Here is an 18,751-nt window from a genome sequence, read left to right on the forward strand (position 1 = left end):
TTTTTTTTTGGCATATTTAACATTAAACAGATGATCTGCTCTGCTCTGTTTACCTCCCTAAAGAAATGTTCAATACTCTCCCATTTTGGTTACCATAACAATCTATCACATCTGTGTGAGCTGAGGTACGTTTTGCTAGTCAGTCTGTTTTTTAGCTAGCTGGATCAGGTTAGCCAGCTAGTTCTTTTAACTTAAGGTCAAAATGTAGACTTTTTAACACTAAAATGACCAATATCACTATAAAATTATAAACCCATGGTTAGAATTGTGTAGCTAAATAACACGTAATACATGGATATATAACATTTAACAATGTGTTAGAGCAGGACTCTTGAAGCACTAAATTTAGAAAAAATTTAAAGATTTATAATCAGGTCCTGAGTGTTTGTGATGTAATGCTGCTGCTGTGTGTTTAACTGTGTGCTGTAACTTTCTCCTGCTGAAACACAGGATTTTATTTGGAAAGAAACTCCACATGGACACGAGACGAGAGGAATGTGTGTAATATAAAACAGAAAAGTGCGTTATACGGATTTGTTATTAAAATACAAATATAAAATGGTTTTGAGTGGTGTCACATCCTGTTCTCTCTCCTCATGTGTCTGAGTTATTAAAGGAAATGAAAAAATGTTCTGTCTGTCGACAAGATGTTTGGGTTTATTTTTAAAAAAGAAAAATGCATTTTGCTCAGAAGTTCTGAATGTAGAATTAATGAGGAAACCTGTAATCTGCAACAATTTCTGAAAGATTTGCTACAGATTTAGTGGCTAATAAAAATATTGTTTCTCCGCTGGCTATCAGTGTCATCTCAAGAATTATACGAACATTTTTTAAAAATTAGTACACTCTCTTGGTGTAGTCAAAGGATATAATTTTTTTGAATGATTATTATAACATGGTTTTATGTCCTCTGATATGTCCAGTGTCTAAAAATATCTGTTTGAGTTTAAACAAAACACAAAAGATTCCGCAGAAAAGTGTCAGAAAACTCTTGCACTTGTATGGAGCTAATGACTGAGGCCACAAAATATGGTAAATGTATATATTTTTTATAATTTAGTGTACAAAATAATTGTAAAAGAATAAACTGTGGAAACATGAAAGTGTAAATGCTTAATTCCAGAATATTCATATTATCTTTATTTTCATAATTTTATCCATTATTTTATAAGAAACAAAACATAACACTGGTTTAAAAATATATAAATAAATAATCAGCTACATCATTATTTTTTGGTGTGTGTGTAATTACTAGAATTAGAGATTAAATGATTCACGACTCTAAAAAGAATAGGGTGAGCCTAAATCTAATCTAGAATCTAATCTAACTAATCTAGCTCGTTTTTTCCCACTGCTTTTACTGATACGTTTAGAAGTTCAATTTATTTCTATATTATATATTTAAAGAAGAGGCGACGATAAAAACAGACGATGCTATTTTAATTCCGTTACACAGAAACCCATCGCTGTCAGTGACTAGTCAACTAGCCAGCGAGGGAGTCGATTCGAGTCACGTGACATTACGTCATCTTTCCTCGACACCCCAGCTTGTCATTGCAGTGCGAGATGGCGTCGCAATCTGAAAACTCAGCTGCAGCAGACGCAGAACTGGATGAATTATTGGACAGTAAGATTTGCGATTGCAGATGAAGTGTTTTTACAGCTCAGAGCAAATAAAGCGGGCGAGCTGACACCTCCACAGCTAAAGAGCGGGTTAGAAACAACACAAACAGTAACTACAGGGAGAAAGGGAGAACTTGTGCACCAAGACTTTCATTACAATCACGAGGAAATATGTGTTCTCCCTTTATATGGTATTTTGCGCTTCTCTAAAGTGTAAACGACAATCTAGATAACTGCATTGTTTAGATTCCTTGATTAACACTTTTCTTAAATTCGTTGTTTATTGCAAACGCACGTTAAGCAGATAAAGGCAACTCTTCTCTGTCCTTACAGTGGAAGTTACACTTTATCGTGTATTATTATATATTATTATTATTATTATTATTATTATTATTATTATTATTATAGGATATGAATCCTCAAATAATAATAAAAAGCGATTAGAACCGGTGTCACTTTGTGGTACATACAGTGTGTTGATCTACTGCCTATAAGATAAAAATCTGGAAGGCTGTGTTTAAAACTTTAGCGGTTCCTCTCAGTTTGATATTTATTGTTAGGTTCTGTCATCACTTCATGATAAGTGTTCTCTCTCTCTCTCTCTCTCTCTCTCTCTCTCTCTCTCTCTCTCTCAGGTGCACTGGATGACTTTGAGAAGACGAATGTTCCTCATGCTCCTCCTGAAGCCCCCAGTGCAGAAGCGAAGACGGGGCAGAAGGTGACCATTAAATTTTTTTTTTATTTTAAGCTGATAAATAATCATAACATGCGATCAGCACCGTCATGTCTTAATATATATATGTGTGTGTGTGTGTGTGTGTGTGTGTGTGTGTGTGTGTCTGTAGCCGCCTCTGCTGGAGGACAGTCAGTTCTTCGAGTCTCTGTTTGAAGGAGAGGTGGCTCACCAGGCGAGGGAGGAGTGGGAGAGAGCGATGGCTGAGCTCGCACAGGAAGAACCCGAGCTGATTCAGCAGTTCCACAAACTGTCTGAGGCCGCCGGGAAAGTGGGTACGTCAGCGTAACCTACAATACTCAGTACAGTTACGGATATTATCATCATGCAGACATTCTAATGTTATGAACGTGATGATATGCAGGTACTGATGCAGTGTCTCAGCAAGAGTTTGCTTCCTGCCTCAAAGACACGCTGAGTGGTTTGGCCAAAAACGCAGATAATCTGCAGGTAAAAAAAACACGCAGAGCTCCAACAGCAGTGATTTCACGTGGAATGCATAATAATTCTGACTTAAATTGAAAACTCATTATATTCACTATGCTTTAAGAATCCATTTCTCACTGCACAAAATAAACATTTGTCCTCTGCACGTGTGTGTGTGTGTGTGTGTGTGTGTGTGTGTGTGTGTGTGTGTGTGTGTGTTTTACCAGACCACCGGATTGGCCGGGGAGGATCTGGCTAAAACGTTAGAAGGGCTGGGATTGGATGAGAACAGTGAAGGGGGCGGGGATGATGGAAATATCCTCCCCATCATGCAGTCCATCATGCAGAATCTTCTGTCCAAAGACGTGCTGTATCCATCACTCAAGGAGATCACAGAGAAGGTGAGTTTCACACTGAGTCAAGGTCAGGGAAGAGGTCAAGGGCAGGGAGAGAGTGTAGAAGGGGGAGCTATGCGTCACTCTTGAGCATATAGCACGATTAGAGCATTAGAATATGGCTTGTGAGAATTTCTGTCCACAAGCTTCGTCTCATTCCCTCAGACCCCGCCCACTCCTCAGGCCCCATTAGGCTCCGTCTCCATCCACAATCTGACTTTTCTGTCCCTTTCTTGAGCTCTAAACTTTGCTAAAATGTGATTATGATGATCTCAGCACATTCCTGCTCTGTTTATTCTCTTCGTATGTGTTGTGTATTTGATGTAAAATGTCTGACTGCGTCTTTGTTCCTGCTGTCCCCGGTGTCCGGCAGTACCCTGAGTGGTTGGACAGTAACAGACAGTCGCTCTCAGCTGAGGATGTCCAGCGGTATGAGCAGCAGCACAGGATCATGGGAGAAATCTGCAGCCAGTTTGAGAGAGACGGAGACACAGAGAGCAGCTTTGAGAAAATTCTGGAGCACATGCAGAAGGTACAGAGACGTTCATTCCCCGTGTCCCAGTCCGGCTGATAGAGGAGGCTGTTAACACTGTGTGTGTGTGTGTGTGTGTGTGTGTGTGTGTGTGTGTATATATATATATATATATAGATATAGATATAGATATAGATATATAGATAAAATATGTATATAAAAACGATGTGTCTTTTCACCCAGCTGCAGGATTTGGGTCACCCGCCGAAGGAGCTGGCCGGAGAAGCGGTGAGTGTCTTTAAATACCTGTTTGGCTTTTCTAGAACAGTTCTAGATTCCAAACTACATTCTCTTAGTCTCTGATCTGTGTTAGTGTGCGCACACACACTTGAGCTCATGTCTTTCTGCCTTGTGTTTTCCATCAGCCCCCTGGTCTGAACTTTGACCCGGAGTCTCTTCATCTTCCTGGAGCAGCTGGGGGGGAGCAGTGCTCAATCATGTGACCTCAGAGAGGCAGAGATGTTAGCGATATAACGATGATATAATGTGTGTGTGTGTGTGTGGATGGATGGATGGATGGATGGATGGATGGATGGACGGACGGACAGACAGACAGACAGACTATTTAACATGAAATACTGCCTTTAATTAAACAGAATAATAATTCACCTCACATTAGTCGGTTTACACAATAAAATCGGTTAGTTAACACCTTTTAGCTAACGTTAGCGTTACTTCTCTAGCAGTAGCAGATGTTTGCTAACTTTAGCTAAACTACTGTTGTGTAATTAAATACAAATACTTTATCCAGGTAACATCCACTATTTTATGCTAATCAGTACACAGAGCTGAAAAAACACCTTGCGATGATAATCGATTGATTAAATTTACTATAAGCTCCTCCGACTTTGATGCAGGTACTCCAGTCAGTATTGTGCTGTAATGGATATATTAAAAAACAAAAAAAATCTGATCATTATTTCATCTAATGGTTTTATATACATAATTATTGAGAATATTGTGTGATTTTTACAACACTAAGAGTGAAGCCATTTAAATGCAGGTGTGTGTGTGTGTGTGAGAGAGAGTGTGTGTGTGTGTGTGTGTGAGAGTGATATTCTATTCCTTTAAATGTTGATAAAATGTGATTTATTCCTCAGTGATGTTTAGAACGTTTAGAATAATTAAAAGTGGCGTGTGTGTTTAACCCAGCTCGTGTGGCGTGTGTTTGTGAAGCTCCTTGTCTCATCTCCAGCTGCACATACACCTTGCTGTACCATTGTTTATCTTCTTGTCCTGCTCCATCTCTCCGGCGTGTGTGTGTGTGATTGACTCTGTGTTCAGTTTGAGTTCATGTTCAGCTTATTATCACTTACAAAATATCCAATTTGGGTGAGTTGGCGAGTCTGAGATGCTTTTCTGCTCACCATGGAGGTAAAGGTTATTTGGTTTATTCTGGCTGCCTCCTCTGACCATTTCTCATCAGTGAGGTGTTTCCAGCTGCAGAAGAAAGGGTGGCAGTAATTTTTCCATAAACGCAAATAAAATATTATTTGTGCTGTAATAACTACACTAACACTACAAGTAACGCTGTGTGTAATGTTTGTTTTATAGTCGCTCTACTTTCTTTCAAAGGGTGCCAATAATTCTGCAGTCGGCCATATATGCCTATAAATTTGGAAAATGAAAAGCATACTAATGACTTTGAGCTTAATTTATCATGATGCACAACAATACACAAAAATAAAGTGTGTACATTTGTACAGTTACAAAAAAAAACGAAGTTCCTCGTCCTAAAATGTATCTAAAAGCTTTAGATTTTAGACAAAGATTTTAAGAGTTAGGAGTATTACTGATTAAATAAAACATAACAGTTGCTAAATTCACTTTTCTGAATGTCTTTGCTACCGGAACAGTTCCTCAACAGCTACGTGGAGGTTTCTCCGTCACGTTTTGAACACACACAAAAAACTTTATTTCACTCCGCACCGGAAACACTATATTTCGGTAGACGTGTCAGCTGAGGAAGTACAGGAGCTCCGGGAGAGAGAGGGAGAGAGGGAGAGAGAGAGAGAGAGAGAGAGAGAGAGAGAGAGAAATATATATTCATTACTGGAATCACTCCTGTACACGAGTTCTCTTTAGATTGGATTTTTGTATTAGACACTCAGAAACGCGGAGATGTTAACCAAATTCGAGACCAAGTCGGCCCGAGTGAAAGGTAACACAGAACTAGCAAACAGAACTAGCTGGAGTTAGCATGTTAGCTATAGCTCATTCAGCTTGTGTTCTTTAATCATTTTATTTTATGTTAGATTTGCTTTAAATATGCGTGTGTTAGGAATATGAAAAGGTGACAATAGCGTGCTTTAAAACATTTATAAAGTTAAAAAATAAAGTGGCCTGTTTTGGTTAGATGTAGTTCATTAGCCGTAACTAGCTGTCATTGGGATTTAACGACAGTAACTCCGCTGTAATGCGTTTTAAAAACGTGTTATTGGTTAATTTTAATGCTGTAAGTAATTATAAGTAAAACTGTAGTGTTAATTATTAAATCTTCATCCTCAATCCTTTCTAAAAGTCATGTCTGCATTATGCATTATTAATATCACACATGAACGCAGTCAAATAACAACAACGTGTCCTGGAAAATGTTTGTGACATTTCTGTACAGAAAGTTTAAATAAATCTCCTCATCCAACCCTTTATATAAGAACATAAACACCCGTGACAAGATTTACATTTAATAAACATCGACTAATAAAATTACGACTGCGCATGCGCGGTAGAAATGAATATAAATGGTAGGGATGCACCGAATGTTCGGCAACCGAAATTAGCGCAAAAAAAAAAAAGCACTTTGGGTGTTGGGCTGAATAAGTGAAAAGGCCGAATATATTTGACCGACCAATGACGTGTTTGATGACACGACAAAATAGCCTAGCAGCCAGAGTGAGACGCGAAAATGTCATGACCTCCATGAGGTGGCGCGCGTGCACGAGCTACCTGCTCTGGATGTTTACTGTGGACACGTGCGTTTGTTTTGTTTCTGTTCCGAGCATGTTTCTGTCACGTCTCGCGAGGTAAGGGAGTGGAGTACGGAACCAAGTAAAGACGTATTCATTTAAGGGCAGGCAGACAAATCGTAATCCAAAAAACTTAGTCAAGGCAGGCAAAGGGTCATCGGGCTATCGGCAAACAGGCATAAACAGGGCAAAGCAGGAATCAGAGTCGTGGGCACAGAAAACAGGGTCAAAACAAGAAACATGAACTAGTACTATGGACTAGGAGCAGAAAAACCAGTGGGGACTAAATGAACTAATTTATAGTTTAAACTAACTAAATCTATCAAGGAACATAACATTAACAACGTATCTAACTATACTATATCTACTATAATACTCCGCAAGGTGTACAGGGACGCTAGCGGTATATATCCCCAATATAATCAGCCATATAGAATCGAACAGAACCATTTTTTGCACCTTTTAATGCACTTTTTGTTGTAGGCTACAGAGTGTTACATTCTTTCAGCAGTCTGTTATAGGCCTAACATAGGCTATTCAAGGGGGGGGATCAAAGATGACCACATCAAAATATTTTTATTTTAGTCATTTATTTATTTAAAGTTATATTGTGCCTTGTTGGTAGCCTATGCCTGCTGGAATGAAAAAAAATGTTCAGTGTTAAATAAATATTTTGAAATTGTAGTTTTTGTAATAGATTTTTTTTCTTTGAAAAGAAAGACAAAATAGTAAAAAGCACATTTTGACTATTCAATTTATGCAATGGTGAAAAAAATGGCAAAATAAATGGAAAAAACGTTCGGCCTTTGGCTTTCGGACAAGTTTTTCATTATATTCAGCTTCGGCCAAGAATTTTCATTTCGGTGCATCCATAAAAAATAGTTATTTCGATATTTCTGCTTACTATACTGGTACTGTAACACTTTAATTTCCCTCTCAGAAATTAAACCTGTTTGTTTTCTTTTTTAAATTAATTAAATGTTGGCATAAATATCACAGTTCCAGTCTGTTTGAAAGTGTTTAAAATGTTTTTTAATTAATGAAAAGATATGACCGTAACTTGGACAGTGTGCTGTGATGAAATGTAGCGTGTTGTAGAAGTGAGCAATCAGTGAAATGTAAGTGGCAGCCAACAAAAAAAATTTTGAGGATGAATGATCAGCCCAGATAAATCCAGATGCGTGTGTGTGTGTGTGTCTCATCAGGGCTGAGTTTCCACCCGAAGCGGCCATGGATCCTGGCCAGTCTGCACAATGGCGTCATCCAGCTGTGGGATTATCGCATGTGTACCCTCATTGACAAGTTCGACGAACATGACGGTTAGACACGTCCACCGTTTTTCATCTCTCTGTGCTCTGTGTGTGTGTTTATAGTCTAACGAGTGAGTGTGTGTGTGTGTGTGTGTGTTGGACAGGTCCGGTGAGAGGGATCGACTTCCACAAGCAGCAGCCTCTGTTTGTCTCGGGTGGAGACGATTATAAGATCAAGGTCTAACATCAGTGTCCTGATTCTACTGCAGTGTAAAAGCCAGGATTTATCACAGAGAGAGAGGGAGTAAACCTGTGTGTGTGTGTGTGTGTGTGTGTGTGTAGGTGTGGAACTATAAGCTCCGTCGCTGTCTCTTCACTCTGCTTGGACACCTGGACTACATCCGCACCACATTCTTCCACCATGTGAGTCCTCACTTACTCTCACACACACATGGATGCAGAGAGACTACCACCTGGAGATGTAGGTGTATATAGAGGTACAGATAGACCGGTGGATTGACAGGCACGTACACACACAGTCAGACAGCTAGACAGACAGATAGATGGCCAAATAATCAGTTGACAAGATTGACAGACAGCTTGACAGACAGCTTGACAGACGGCTCGATGGCTAAAAGGATGGCTAGACAGACAGAAGGATGGAGAGATAGACACAAAGATGGAGAGAAAGACACTTTCTGCTAATCAGACAGACTTTATTCATACTAAGAGAATGAATAAAGTCTGAATTAAGAGAATTAAGAGAAGCTGCAAATAGATATTCTATTGATGATGTAATGATGAATGGACTAACCCCCCCTCTCTCCGTGGTCAGGAGTACCCGTGGATCCTGAGTGCTTCAGATGATCAGACCATCCGTCTGTGGAACTGGCAGTCCAGGACATGTGTCTGGTGTGTGTGTGTGTGTGTGTGTGTGTGTGTGTGTGTGTGTACGTACATACAAGTTTATTCACAGAGCAGCTGGTTAATAGTCTCTCTCTTTCTTTCTGTTTCTTTCTCCCCCTCAGTGTCCTGACAGGTCATAACCACTACGTGATGTGTGCTCAGTTCCACTCATCGGAGGACCTGGTGGTGTCGGCCAGTCTGGATCAGACCGTGCGGGTGTGGGATATCTCCGGTGAGGAGGAGTGGGAAAGCTGGTGAGGGGGGAGGGGGTGGATGGATGGATGGAGGGAGGGAGAGGAGATGAGAGGAGGAGAGGAAAAGAAAGGGAGTAGATGAATGTAAAGGTGAGATCTCTGTGGGCTCTGTTTTGAAACACCTCTCTCATACACACACAGCACATGGTGCTGCTGTATCGGTGAAGTCGAGTGTTATTAACTCAGTCCTGCGTTATGATGTTGAATTTGTTCCTCCACATCTCTGAGGTTCTCCATCAGCTCTACTGAATCTTCCCTCCACTTTTTTCTGTAATGGTTTGTTCCACTTTGACAGATACAGATTACATAAGATGGACAGATCCCCACTTCTGTTCAGGAATGGTCTGGTCCGGTGTCATCAGAGCACATTATATAGAGTCAGACCCCACCCTGTGATCACAAATGGTCCAGATTCTTAAACCCCCCCCGTCACCCAGCCGTAATGGTTTGGTCCTACATCATGTACAGTAGATTTAATCTGAAGAAGTGGAGAGGTGAATTCAGCATCATAACACCAGTGCGGTCTGGATTAATAACACAACAGACATTCTGTGGTGTCTGTGTGTCTGAGAGGTGTTTCTGTCTTTCTGCATGTTTATAACCTGATCATCACTCATAATATTCATTTGCTCATTATTAATCCTCCATTTTAACCTGGTCTAACGCGCACACACACACACACACACACACACACACACTGAGCATGTCCCTTTCCGCTATCAAGCTTCAGCTTTGTAAGCACTGTTTAAAACCCAAACAGTAAGCAATCAGTGTTTTTATGTAGAAACAGCAGTGGACTTGACTTTAGTGCTCATGTGCATGTGTACAAATCAGTGATCTGGATTAATAAATCATTAATTACTAACTAATTACTTAGTAACTAGCTACTGCTCTATAAAAGTAATAAATAAAATGAGATTAAATAAAGTGGCGTTGCACTGAGAGTCGCAACATCCCTTACACGCTCATATCAGCGTCTGATGCGCAATAACATTTATTATTATTAATAATGATGATAATGATAATGATCGGAATGATTGACTCGTTCCACCATGAGCCACGTCTTTGATGTTAATCGCACTAAACGCATGACCGCGCTTACCCATGTGTCCTTTAGTGCATGTGCACGCTAATGCTCACTCTGTACACCTGTCCTGCCCCACCAGAGCACAGTTTACATTTCTGCCCCCTACACCCCCTCCCCATCGCCCCACCCAAATACCCCCACCATCCATTCATCCACCCCATCCCCCATCTCAGCGCTGTCCCACTCCCCTGACGGAAACATCTGCCCCTACACATCAGTTCCTGCTTCATCTCCTTCATTGGGCTTTTTTACACACACACACACTGCACCTTTCTGAGGGCACGTCAACTCTGTCAATAAATCACTAGTTCATCATCAATCCACACACTTCATTGCTGCTTAGTGTACTAGAACATCAGGTGTTTTAAGGGTCTGTCCCTAATTCCAAAGATCAGCACTAGTTAGTGTATATACTGCAGCGTTGGCCATTTTAAGGCTTTGTCCCAAATGCCAAAATTTGAATTTTAAATGGTCAAATGAATCACTTGCTACATCATCCATTTTATGCTTGTGTTCCAAACGCCAGAGTTATTCACTAGTTATTGTACTGTACTTGAATTTATGATTAGTTTGGGTTTTTTTAGGGCTCTGTCCCAAATCTCAGAGATTCAAGATCACTTGTAAAGAAGGAACTAAGTAGTTATGGCCTCTGCTTGTGCTCTCTCTCTCTCTCTCTCTCTCTCTCTCTCTCTCTCTCTCTCTCTCTCTCTCTCTCTCTCTCTCTCTCTGCACTGATTCTGAGATTTGATTTGTTGATTTTTCTCCTCATTAGCCAATCACAATATGCAGAGTCTTCTCATTTACATATGACTCCATTTCTGTATTAATCTGGAGAAACACTTCGACACAGTGTCCGTCTTCACTAATGACAGAAATCAAAATTCCAGAGACAGGAAATGAAGCAAAAGGAAGTGTAAATGATGATATTTTTTATTATTTTATTTTTTTTAATGATCATTAATAAATATTCTTTTTTTTTTTTTCTTTTTTTTTGCTGATGTCAGAATTGGGTTGAGAATCAGATTGTGTGCTTTGTGTATGTCAGAACCTGTGTGTGTGTGTGTGTGTGTGTGTGTGTGTGTGTGTGTGTGTGTGTGTGTGTGTGTGTGTATGTATAGAAGCCCAACAAACACGGTGTGTGTGTGTATAGATGTAACCAGTTATAACATTGCTCCTCTCTCTCCTCCTCTGTACTGTGTGTGTGTGTGTGTGTGTGTGTGTGTGTGTGTGTGTGTGTGTGTGTCGGTCGGTCGTATCGTGTAAACGGGTTGGATTGTAAATGTCGGTTCCAGGTTTGAGGAAGAAGAACCTGTCTCCAGGCGCCGTGGAAACAGATGTGCGTGGCATCACCGGGGTGGATCTTTTCGGAGCGTCAGACGCTGTGGTTAAACACGTGCTGGAGGTCAGAATGATTGCATCATCATCTTCATCATGATGATGTTCTTGGTGGTGGGGTGTAACTCTACTGAGCTGAAACTAGAACTGTTCATACTTTCTGTGGTTCCTGTGTACATTTGAGTAAATAAACAGACCCCTAAACTAATGGTTTAGTCCTGCATGTATAAAGTAGATCTGATGTACAGTGGCGTTAATGTCCTGTAATGCCCTTCATGATCTTTTCACCTGTACCTGTTAAATTGGGAGGAGTTTCTCTGCAGGGGGCAGGGCAGGAGTGGTGAAATCCCCCCCCCCAACGACACAAGGGTTTTTTTTGTAGCAAACGACAAATGATCTCCTGTCTCCATTTTTTGTTTAACATTGAACGTACGTTTTAAACATCAGTGGCTTGTGTAACTTTATACAGTCAAATTAGTGCTCAGGCCCCACCCACTGATGATAACATCGTGATTAATTTTGATCTTTTGCCCTCAGGGTCACGATCGAGGGGTGAACTGGGCAGCGTTCCATCCCAGCATGCCTCTGATCGTGAGCGGAGCTGACGACCGGCAGGTGAAGATATGGAGGATGAATGGTAAGCATGTGTCCATGCGTAGAGTCTATGTTACGTGTTTGTATGAATGTAGCGGCCTCTGGGGTTTGGGATGGGGCAGTTAGACTTTATCCATATGCAGGTACGTGGCCTACGTAGGCAGCCTCCTCCTGATTGCCACACAGCCAGATGGTTTGATATTTGTGTTTGAATGTGTTGGAATGTATCCGAGTGGCACTGCTCTTGTTGTTGTTTAGAGTCGAAGGCGTGGGAGCTGGACACCTGTAGGGGGCACTACAACAACGTGTCCTGCGCTGTCTTCCACCCACGCCAGGAGCTCATCCTGTCCAACTCTGAGGATAAGAGCATCCGAGTGTGGGACATGTCCAAGAGGACCGGCGTCCAGACCTTCCGCAGGGACCACGACCGCTTCTGGGTGCTTGGAGCTCATCCCAACCTCAACCTGTTCGCTGCTGGTGTGTCTCTCTCTCTCACACGCTCAAACACGCACACACTTTAATACAGCAGAATATATATGATATTCTTCTCAATATATATGATATATTGATATTCACACTACACTAATAAGTCAATCAGAGCAGGATGTGTGTAACATTTACCTTAACGTGTGTGTGTGTGTGTGTGTTCAGGTCATGACAGCGGGATGTTGGTGTTCAAGTTGGAGCGTGAGCGTCCTGCCTATGCTGTGTATGGGAACATGCTGTACTACGTCAAGGACCGCTTCCTGCGTCAGCTCGACTTCAACAGCAGCAAAGACACCGCTGTCATGCAGCTACGGAGGTGTGTGTGTGTGTGTGTGTGTGTGTGTGTGTGTGTGTGTGTGCATGATTAGCCCTTCCATAACTTATTTTTAGCATCGAACAAATGACCAACATCTCTACACCTTCATCAGGATCTATAAATATTCATGAATATGCAAATGTGGGAATGCCCTCACACCATCCTGATATCGCTATTAGACTTTTATTAGTTGCTTTTATTTACAAAATTGGCTAGCTTAGCGGTTAGCTACCTGTTAGTCAGCTAGCCATCGGAGTTCTTCTCTCACTCCTATATTTCACCGTTACCATGACAACCGTCATCCGTTCAATCACGGACCTAAGGTACACTAGCCTTTCTGAGTATCACGTCGTCGTCCTGAGATGTGATCGATTTAGTGACTTCATGAAGCTGATTTATGCAAAGCTCCGCCCCCTAACCTCCATCCGAAAAGTGTTTCATTATTTAAATTTGGGTTTTGTTCACAGCGGCTCCAAGTTTCCCGTCTTCAGCATGTCATACAATCCTGCGGAGAATGCCGTGCTGCTGTGTACAGTAAGTCTTTACACGAGAAGTGCTTATTTGATCATTCTGAACACACACTCTCGCACACTCACACTCGTGTTTTTCAGAGAGCCACTAATCTTGAGAACAGCACGTATGATCTGTACTCAATCCCTCGAGAGAGCGACGCGCAGAACCCTGATGGTGAGTACTGATTTCGCACACAAACGCACACACTCCATTACTCACTGCAGTTATACTCAGGTTCTAAGTGGTGTGTGTGTCTGTAGCTCCAGAGGGAAAGCGCTCATCAGGACTCACAGCAGTATGGGTGGCCCGGAATCGCTTCGCCGTGTTGGACCGCATGCACTCGGTGAGAACACGTCACACACTTCCTGTTCGTGTGTGTGTGTGTGTATGTATATATTTATATATGTATGTGTGTGTGTGTGTGTGTGTGTGTGTATATATATATATATATATATATATATATATATATATATATATATATATATATATATATATAATATAATATAATATAATCTGTCCACAGCTGCTGATAAAGAACCTGAAGAATGAGATTGTGAAGAAGGTACAGGTTCCGAGCTGTGAGGAGATCTTCTACGCAGGGACGGGTTCTCTGCTCCTGAGGGATGCAGACGGAGTCACGCTGTTCGATGTGCAGCAGAAACGCTCACTCGCTACCGTCAAAATCGCCAAAGTCAAATACGTGGTGTGGAGTGCGGACACCAGCCACGTTGCGCTGCTGGCCAAACACGGTACTGCGCTGATATCAGTGCTCCCTACTCTTACTGTGTGTTATATATTTATGTTGAGAATTTACATCGTTTATATATTAATAATAAAAACAATAAAACACTCAACTGTCTCTACAGCCATCATGATCTGCAACAGGAAGTTAGAGAGTCTGTGTAACATCCACGAGAACATCCGTGTGAAGAGCGGCGCATGGGATGAGAGCGGCGTGTTTATTTACACCACCTCCAACCACATCAAATACGCCCTCACCTCAGGGTAACGCCCACACCTGCCTCTCTCTCATGTGACCCTACACAAAAATACACCTCTATGTAACACTAATGAAGTACAGTGTGGAATAAATGTCATCTCTAGGAATAATACTAATGATAGTAATACTCAGAATAATGTTTAGAAATAAGGATTATTTGTGTATTTAAATGTAATATCCCCACCCCCCACTCCAAAGTGATCATGGTATAATCCGCACCCTGGACCTGCCCATCTACGTGACACGTGTGAGGGGGAACAGTGTGTACTGTCTGGATCGAGAGTGCAGACCTCGCGTCCTTAACATCGACCCGACTGAGTACCGCTTCAAACTTGCACTCGTTAACCGCAAATATGATGAGGTAAGTCTAGAGAGTAGGGTGTGTGTTTTGGGACACGCCGACAATGAGGAGTTTATGAGACAGAAGTGTAGATAACGTTACCCATAATTCCTCAGGTGCTGCACATGGTGCGTAACGCTAAGCTGGTGGGTCAGTCCATCATTGCATACCTGCAGAAGAAGGGTTACCCAGAGGTGGCGCTACACTTCGTCAAGGATGAGAAAACCCGCTTCAGTCTGGCACTGGAGTGCGGAAACATCGAGGTGGGTGTGTCGCGTCACCCTTCTGAAGGTCACTGAGGTCACACACGTGCTGACGGTTCCTTCCTCGTACTGCAGGTGGCGCTGGAGGCGGCCAAGGCTCTGGACGAGCGGAGCTGTTGGGAGCGTCTGGGTGAGGCGGCTCTTCTGCAGGGTCATCACCAGGTGGTGGAGATGTGCTACCAGAGAACCAAGAACTTTGACAAGCTCACCTTCCTCTACCTGATCACTGGGAACCTGGCCAAGCTCCGCAAGATGATGAAGATCGGTGAGGCTATCTAGGAAGTCTGGGAAGGGTACGAGTGGAGGTTAGCAGCATGCGATTTGTCTGTAACGTGTGTGTGTGTGTGTGTGTATAGCTGAGATCAGGAAGGACATGAGTGGACATTATCAGGGTGCTCTGTATCTGGGGGATGTCAGTGAGAGAGTGCGCATCCTTAAGAACTGTGGACAGAGTAAGTACACAGATACATACTCTCTCCCTCTCTTTAATACAGCACACTCGTTTACTCGGGTGCAGTTTTGTGTTTCTTGCTATAACTCTTGGCGTGTATGTGTAGAGTCTCTGGCGTACCTGACCGCAGCAACACACGGTATGGACGAGGAGGCCGAGGCGCTCAAAGAGACCTTCGACCTCGAGAAGGAGATGGTAAACGTTATTTTACGGTGGTCTTGTAGCATCCGAGCGAAGTGATTCTGAATCTGAATCGACTTAGTGAATCGAACATGCCATAGTAAATTAATAAAAGAATCATTTTCACTCATGACTCAGCAAACGGGATAATAGATGTGAAAGTACACTTAATAATGTTGTCTAATGGTGTGTATGTGTGTAGATCCCCGAAGTAGACCCAAACGCTGAGCTGCTGCAGCCTCCTCCTCCAATCAACCCTCTGGACACCAACTGGCCCCTGCTCACCGTCTCTAAGGGCTTCTTCGAGGGAGTCATTGCCGCTAAAGGTCAGTTCAGGTCACTTCTTCTGTGGTTGTAGTTTCCTGGTGTTCTGTTTGCGACGTGCTAACACTGGGGTACGTGTCTGGAATCGCTCCTGTTGCAGGAAAAGCAGGTCAAATGGCGGCCGATCTGGACATGGATGCTCCTGGAGGAGAAGGATGGGGTGAAGATGCAGAGCTCCACTTAGACGATGGTCAGTCACACATATACACACACACACACACACACACACACACACACAGTATTTGTACTGAGCAAATGTTGTGGGTTGTAGGCTATGTTGTAGTTTTTGTGTAGTTGATTTGTCCTCCTCGTGATGCAGATGGGTTTATGGACGCTCAGGAGGGTCTGGGTGAGGAAGGAGCTCTGGGGAAGGATGAAGGAGGAGGATGGGAAGTGGAGGAGGATCTGGACCTTCCACCTGAACTGGTCAGTACACACACACTGCTTCACACTCATCAGCCATTAATTTGTACTTTTTTGTTGTTGAACTGATCATTTGCAAATGTATTTGATTGATGCATGTTTGGACCAATAGGATTTGCCAACTGGTGCTGGGGGTGGTGCTGAAGGAGAAGGCTTCTTTGTCCCGCCAACTAAAGGTACTAGCCCTGCCCAGATGTGGTGTAACAACTCTCAGTTGCCAGTTGATCACATCCTTGCCGGATCCTTCGAGACAGCCATGAGGGTAAAGGCTTTAATTAATCTAAATGTTTCTGACTTCTCATTATGACACCCTTCCCAAACCACCAATGAGAACGCTCTCTTTCCCTCTCTGACCCCATCCCTTGCAGCTGCTGCACGATCAGGTGGGTGTGGTCCACTTCGAGCCCTTGAAGCCCCTCTTCCTGCAGGCGTTCTCGCGGGGGCGCGTGTCCTACGTGGGGCTTCCGTCTCTGCCCTGTCTCTTCTCCCACCCTCTGAGGGATGGGGGCACGAACGAGGGCAGGAGGCAGAGAGACGGGCAGAAGGGCGGAGTCCCGGCAGTGGGGCTGCACCTGCGTGACCTCATCGCCCGCCTGCAGCAATGCTATCAGATGACCACCTCGGGGCGCTTCGACGAGGCTGTCGACAAGTTCAGGAGCATCCTGCTGTCTGTCCCCCTGCTGGTGCTCGATAACAAACAGGAGATTGCTGAGGTAACGCCCTACACCCTAATCCCTAATCCTACACCCTAATCCCTACACACATCTGTACACTCCTACACGATATCCCTTACACTCTAAACCCATAATCCCTTGTTTCCTAATTAATCCTTAATCCCTAACTCTTACACTCATGTGAGCAGTCCTGTCTCATTGTGTGTGTGTGTGTTTCAGGCCCAGCAGTTGATCACTATCTGTAAAGAGTACATTGTGGGTCTCACCATGGAGACAGAGAGGAAGAAGCTTCCTAAAGACACACTGGAGCAACAGAAGAGGCAGTGTGAGGTACTGATGATGTCATAACTATTGGATGATTAAGCCCCGCTCAGCCACCCCACTTTTCCCTCATTGTAGCTGAAGTGAGATCAGTGTGTGCTTTATAAAAGTCAAATATTTCAGAAGAATAGTGATGGTGCACTGACGTGTGTGTGTGTGTGTGTGTGTGTGTGTGTGTGTGTGTGTGTGTGTAGATGGCGGCGTACTTCACACACTGTAACCTGCAGCCGGTCCACATGGTATTGGTGTTACGCACCGCGCTCAATCTCTTCTTCAAACTGAAGAACTTTAAGACAGCCGCAGGGTTCGCACGCCGCCTGCTCGAGCTCGGACCCAAACCCGAGGTAGCACAGCAGGTGAGGCCTGGTTGTCATGACAACTACCCATTGCGTCCTACACCCTGTTTAACACTACCAAGAGAGTGAGAGTGTGTTCGTTGTGAAGCTCACTCTACCACTGATTTGGGACGCAGCCTCATGTGACCTGGTTCTCTTTCAGACGCGTAAGATCCTGGCAGCGTGCGAGAAAAACCTGACCGACGCCCACCAGCTCAACTACGACCCACACAACCCCTTCGACCTGTGCGCCGCCTCCTTCATCCCGCTGTACAGAGGACGCCCCGTGGAGAAGTGCCCTCTGTCCGGGGCCTGCTACTGCCCCACCTACAAAGGGCAAGTGTGCAGGGTCACACAGGTCAGTCTCTCTCTCTCTCTTACTCACTCACACACACATGCATGCACGCGTTCTTTCTTTTTGGAGTCTGACGTAAAGGTGTTAAAGAAGGTGGGTTTGTTCAGAGTCGTGAGCTCTGTTTGATTATTTTATCAGAGTCTGCAGTGATGTCACTTCCTGTGTCCTGTCTCTCTCTTCAGGTGACTGAGATCGGTAAGGATGTGATCGGACTGCGTGTGAGTCCTCTGCAGTTCCGCTGAAGAAGCAACACACACACCTACCTATAGATAAAGAATTAAGTCAAACTCTATATAGATAATAAAATCTTACAGTATAGTGAAACTAAAGGCTTCTCGCTATCATGTGTGTATTGTGTTTCTGCTCACTTAATGTTACACACACACTCCACGTATATGTTTAACCCCTGAAAAACTTAAATAAACTCCTCCAAGCTGTGTGCTGTTCTCATTTCCTGATCCCAGTCCTCTCAGTGACTCACTGGGTTTCTTCACATCAGGGTTACTCATTTAATTGTAATTAAAATATATATTTTTTAAACGCAGCCAAAAGTAACATCATTCTGTTCACTTAGAAAGTGAAGATTTCAGTGATGTCTGAATTCCAGCTGCAATTACACACAAAAAAATAAGAACAGTACTTGTAATGTTGCAAACTTTTTCTGGTTTA

General features: G+C 43.1%; 2 protein-coding genes across 2 annotated transcripts; both read left to right on the forward strand.

Annotated features, from left to right (window-relative positions):
- Window positions 1–1,502: 1,502 nt before the first annotated feature.
- On the forward strand, window positions 1,503–4,856 carry pex19 (peroxisomal biogenesis factor 19). Its single transcript, XM_017471527.3, has 8 exons — window positions 1,503–1,627; window positions 2,259–2,341; window positions 2,469–2,631; window positions 2,721–2,806; window positions 3,010–3,183; window positions 3,551–3,709; window positions 3,893–3,937; window positions 4,075–4,856. Exons 1-8 carry the CDS (start codon window positions 1,567–1,569, stop codon window positions 4,150–4,152), a joined length of 849 nt encoding a protein of 282 aa, XP_017327016.2. The 5' UTR covers window positions 1,503–1,566; the 3' UTR covers window positions 4,153–4,856.
- Window positions 4,857–5,671: 815 nt separating this feature from the next.
- copa (COPI coat complex subunit alpha) lies at window positions 5,672–18,521 on the forward strand. The gene is made up of 29 exons (XM_017471526.3): window positions 5,672–5,870; window positions 7,881–7,994; window positions 8,090–8,163; window positions 8,268–8,348; window positions 8,761–8,837; window positions 8,954–9,063; window positions 11,465–11,574; window positions 12,045–12,144; window positions 12,360–12,578; window positions 12,753–12,903; window positions 13,371–13,437; window positions 13,515–13,590; window positions 13,677–13,759; window positions 13,940–14,165; window positions 14,283–14,421; window positions 14,615–14,777; window positions 14,873–15,019; window positions 15,095–15,284; window positions 15,376–15,471; window positions 15,577–15,665; window positions 15,853–15,976; window positions 16,075–16,164; window positions 16,294–16,400; window positions 16,510–16,659; window positions 16,766–17,110; window positions 17,291–17,401; window positions 17,587–17,748; window positions 17,891–18,085; window positions 18,265–18,521. The coding sequence occupies exons 1-29, from the start codon at window positions 5,831–5,833 to the stop codon at window positions 18,322–18,324; spliced, it is 3,696 nt and encodes a 1,231-aa protein (XP_017327015.1). The 5' UTR covers window positions 5,672–5,830; the 3' UTR covers window positions 18,325–18,521.
- Window positions 18,522–18,751: the final 230 nt, after the last annotated feature.

Source organism: Ictalurus punctatus, chromosome 7, assembly GCF_001660625.3.
Source record: "Ictalurus punctatus breed USDA103 chromosome 7, Coco_2.0, whole genome shotgun sequence".
In the NCBI taxonomy this organism is placed as follows: Eukaryota; Metazoa; Chordata; class Actinopteri; order Siluriformes; family Ictaluridae; genus Ictalurus; species Ictalurus punctatus.

Excerpts from the sequence above, each read along its gene's own strand:
- pex19 (XM_017471527.3), top strand. The coding sequence starts at position 1,567 with ATGGCGTCGCAATCTGAAAACTCAGCTGCAGCAGACGCAGAACTGGAT. Across the intron at positions 2,342-2,468 it reads AAGCGAAGACGGGGCAGAAG|CCGCCTCTGCTGGAGGACAG; the intron begins GTGACCATTAAA and ends GTGTGTCTGTAG. Across the intron at positions 2,807-3,009 it reads AAAACGCAGATAATCTGCAG|ACCACCGGATTGGCCGGGGA; the intron begins GTAAAAAAAACA and ends GTGTTTTACCAG.
- copa (XM_017471526.3), top strand. The coding sequence starts at position 5,831 with ATGTTAACCAAATTCGAGACCAAGTCGGCCCGAGTGAAAG. Across the intron at positions 16,401-16,509 it reads TGGACCTTCCACCTGAACTG|GATTTGCCAACTGGTGCTGG; the intron begins GTCAGTACACAC and ends TTGGACCAATAG. Across the intron at positions 17,749-17,890 it reads AACCCGAGGTAGCACAGCAG|ACGCGTAAGATCCTGGCAGC; the intron begins GTGAGGCCTGGT and ends GTTCTCTTTCAG.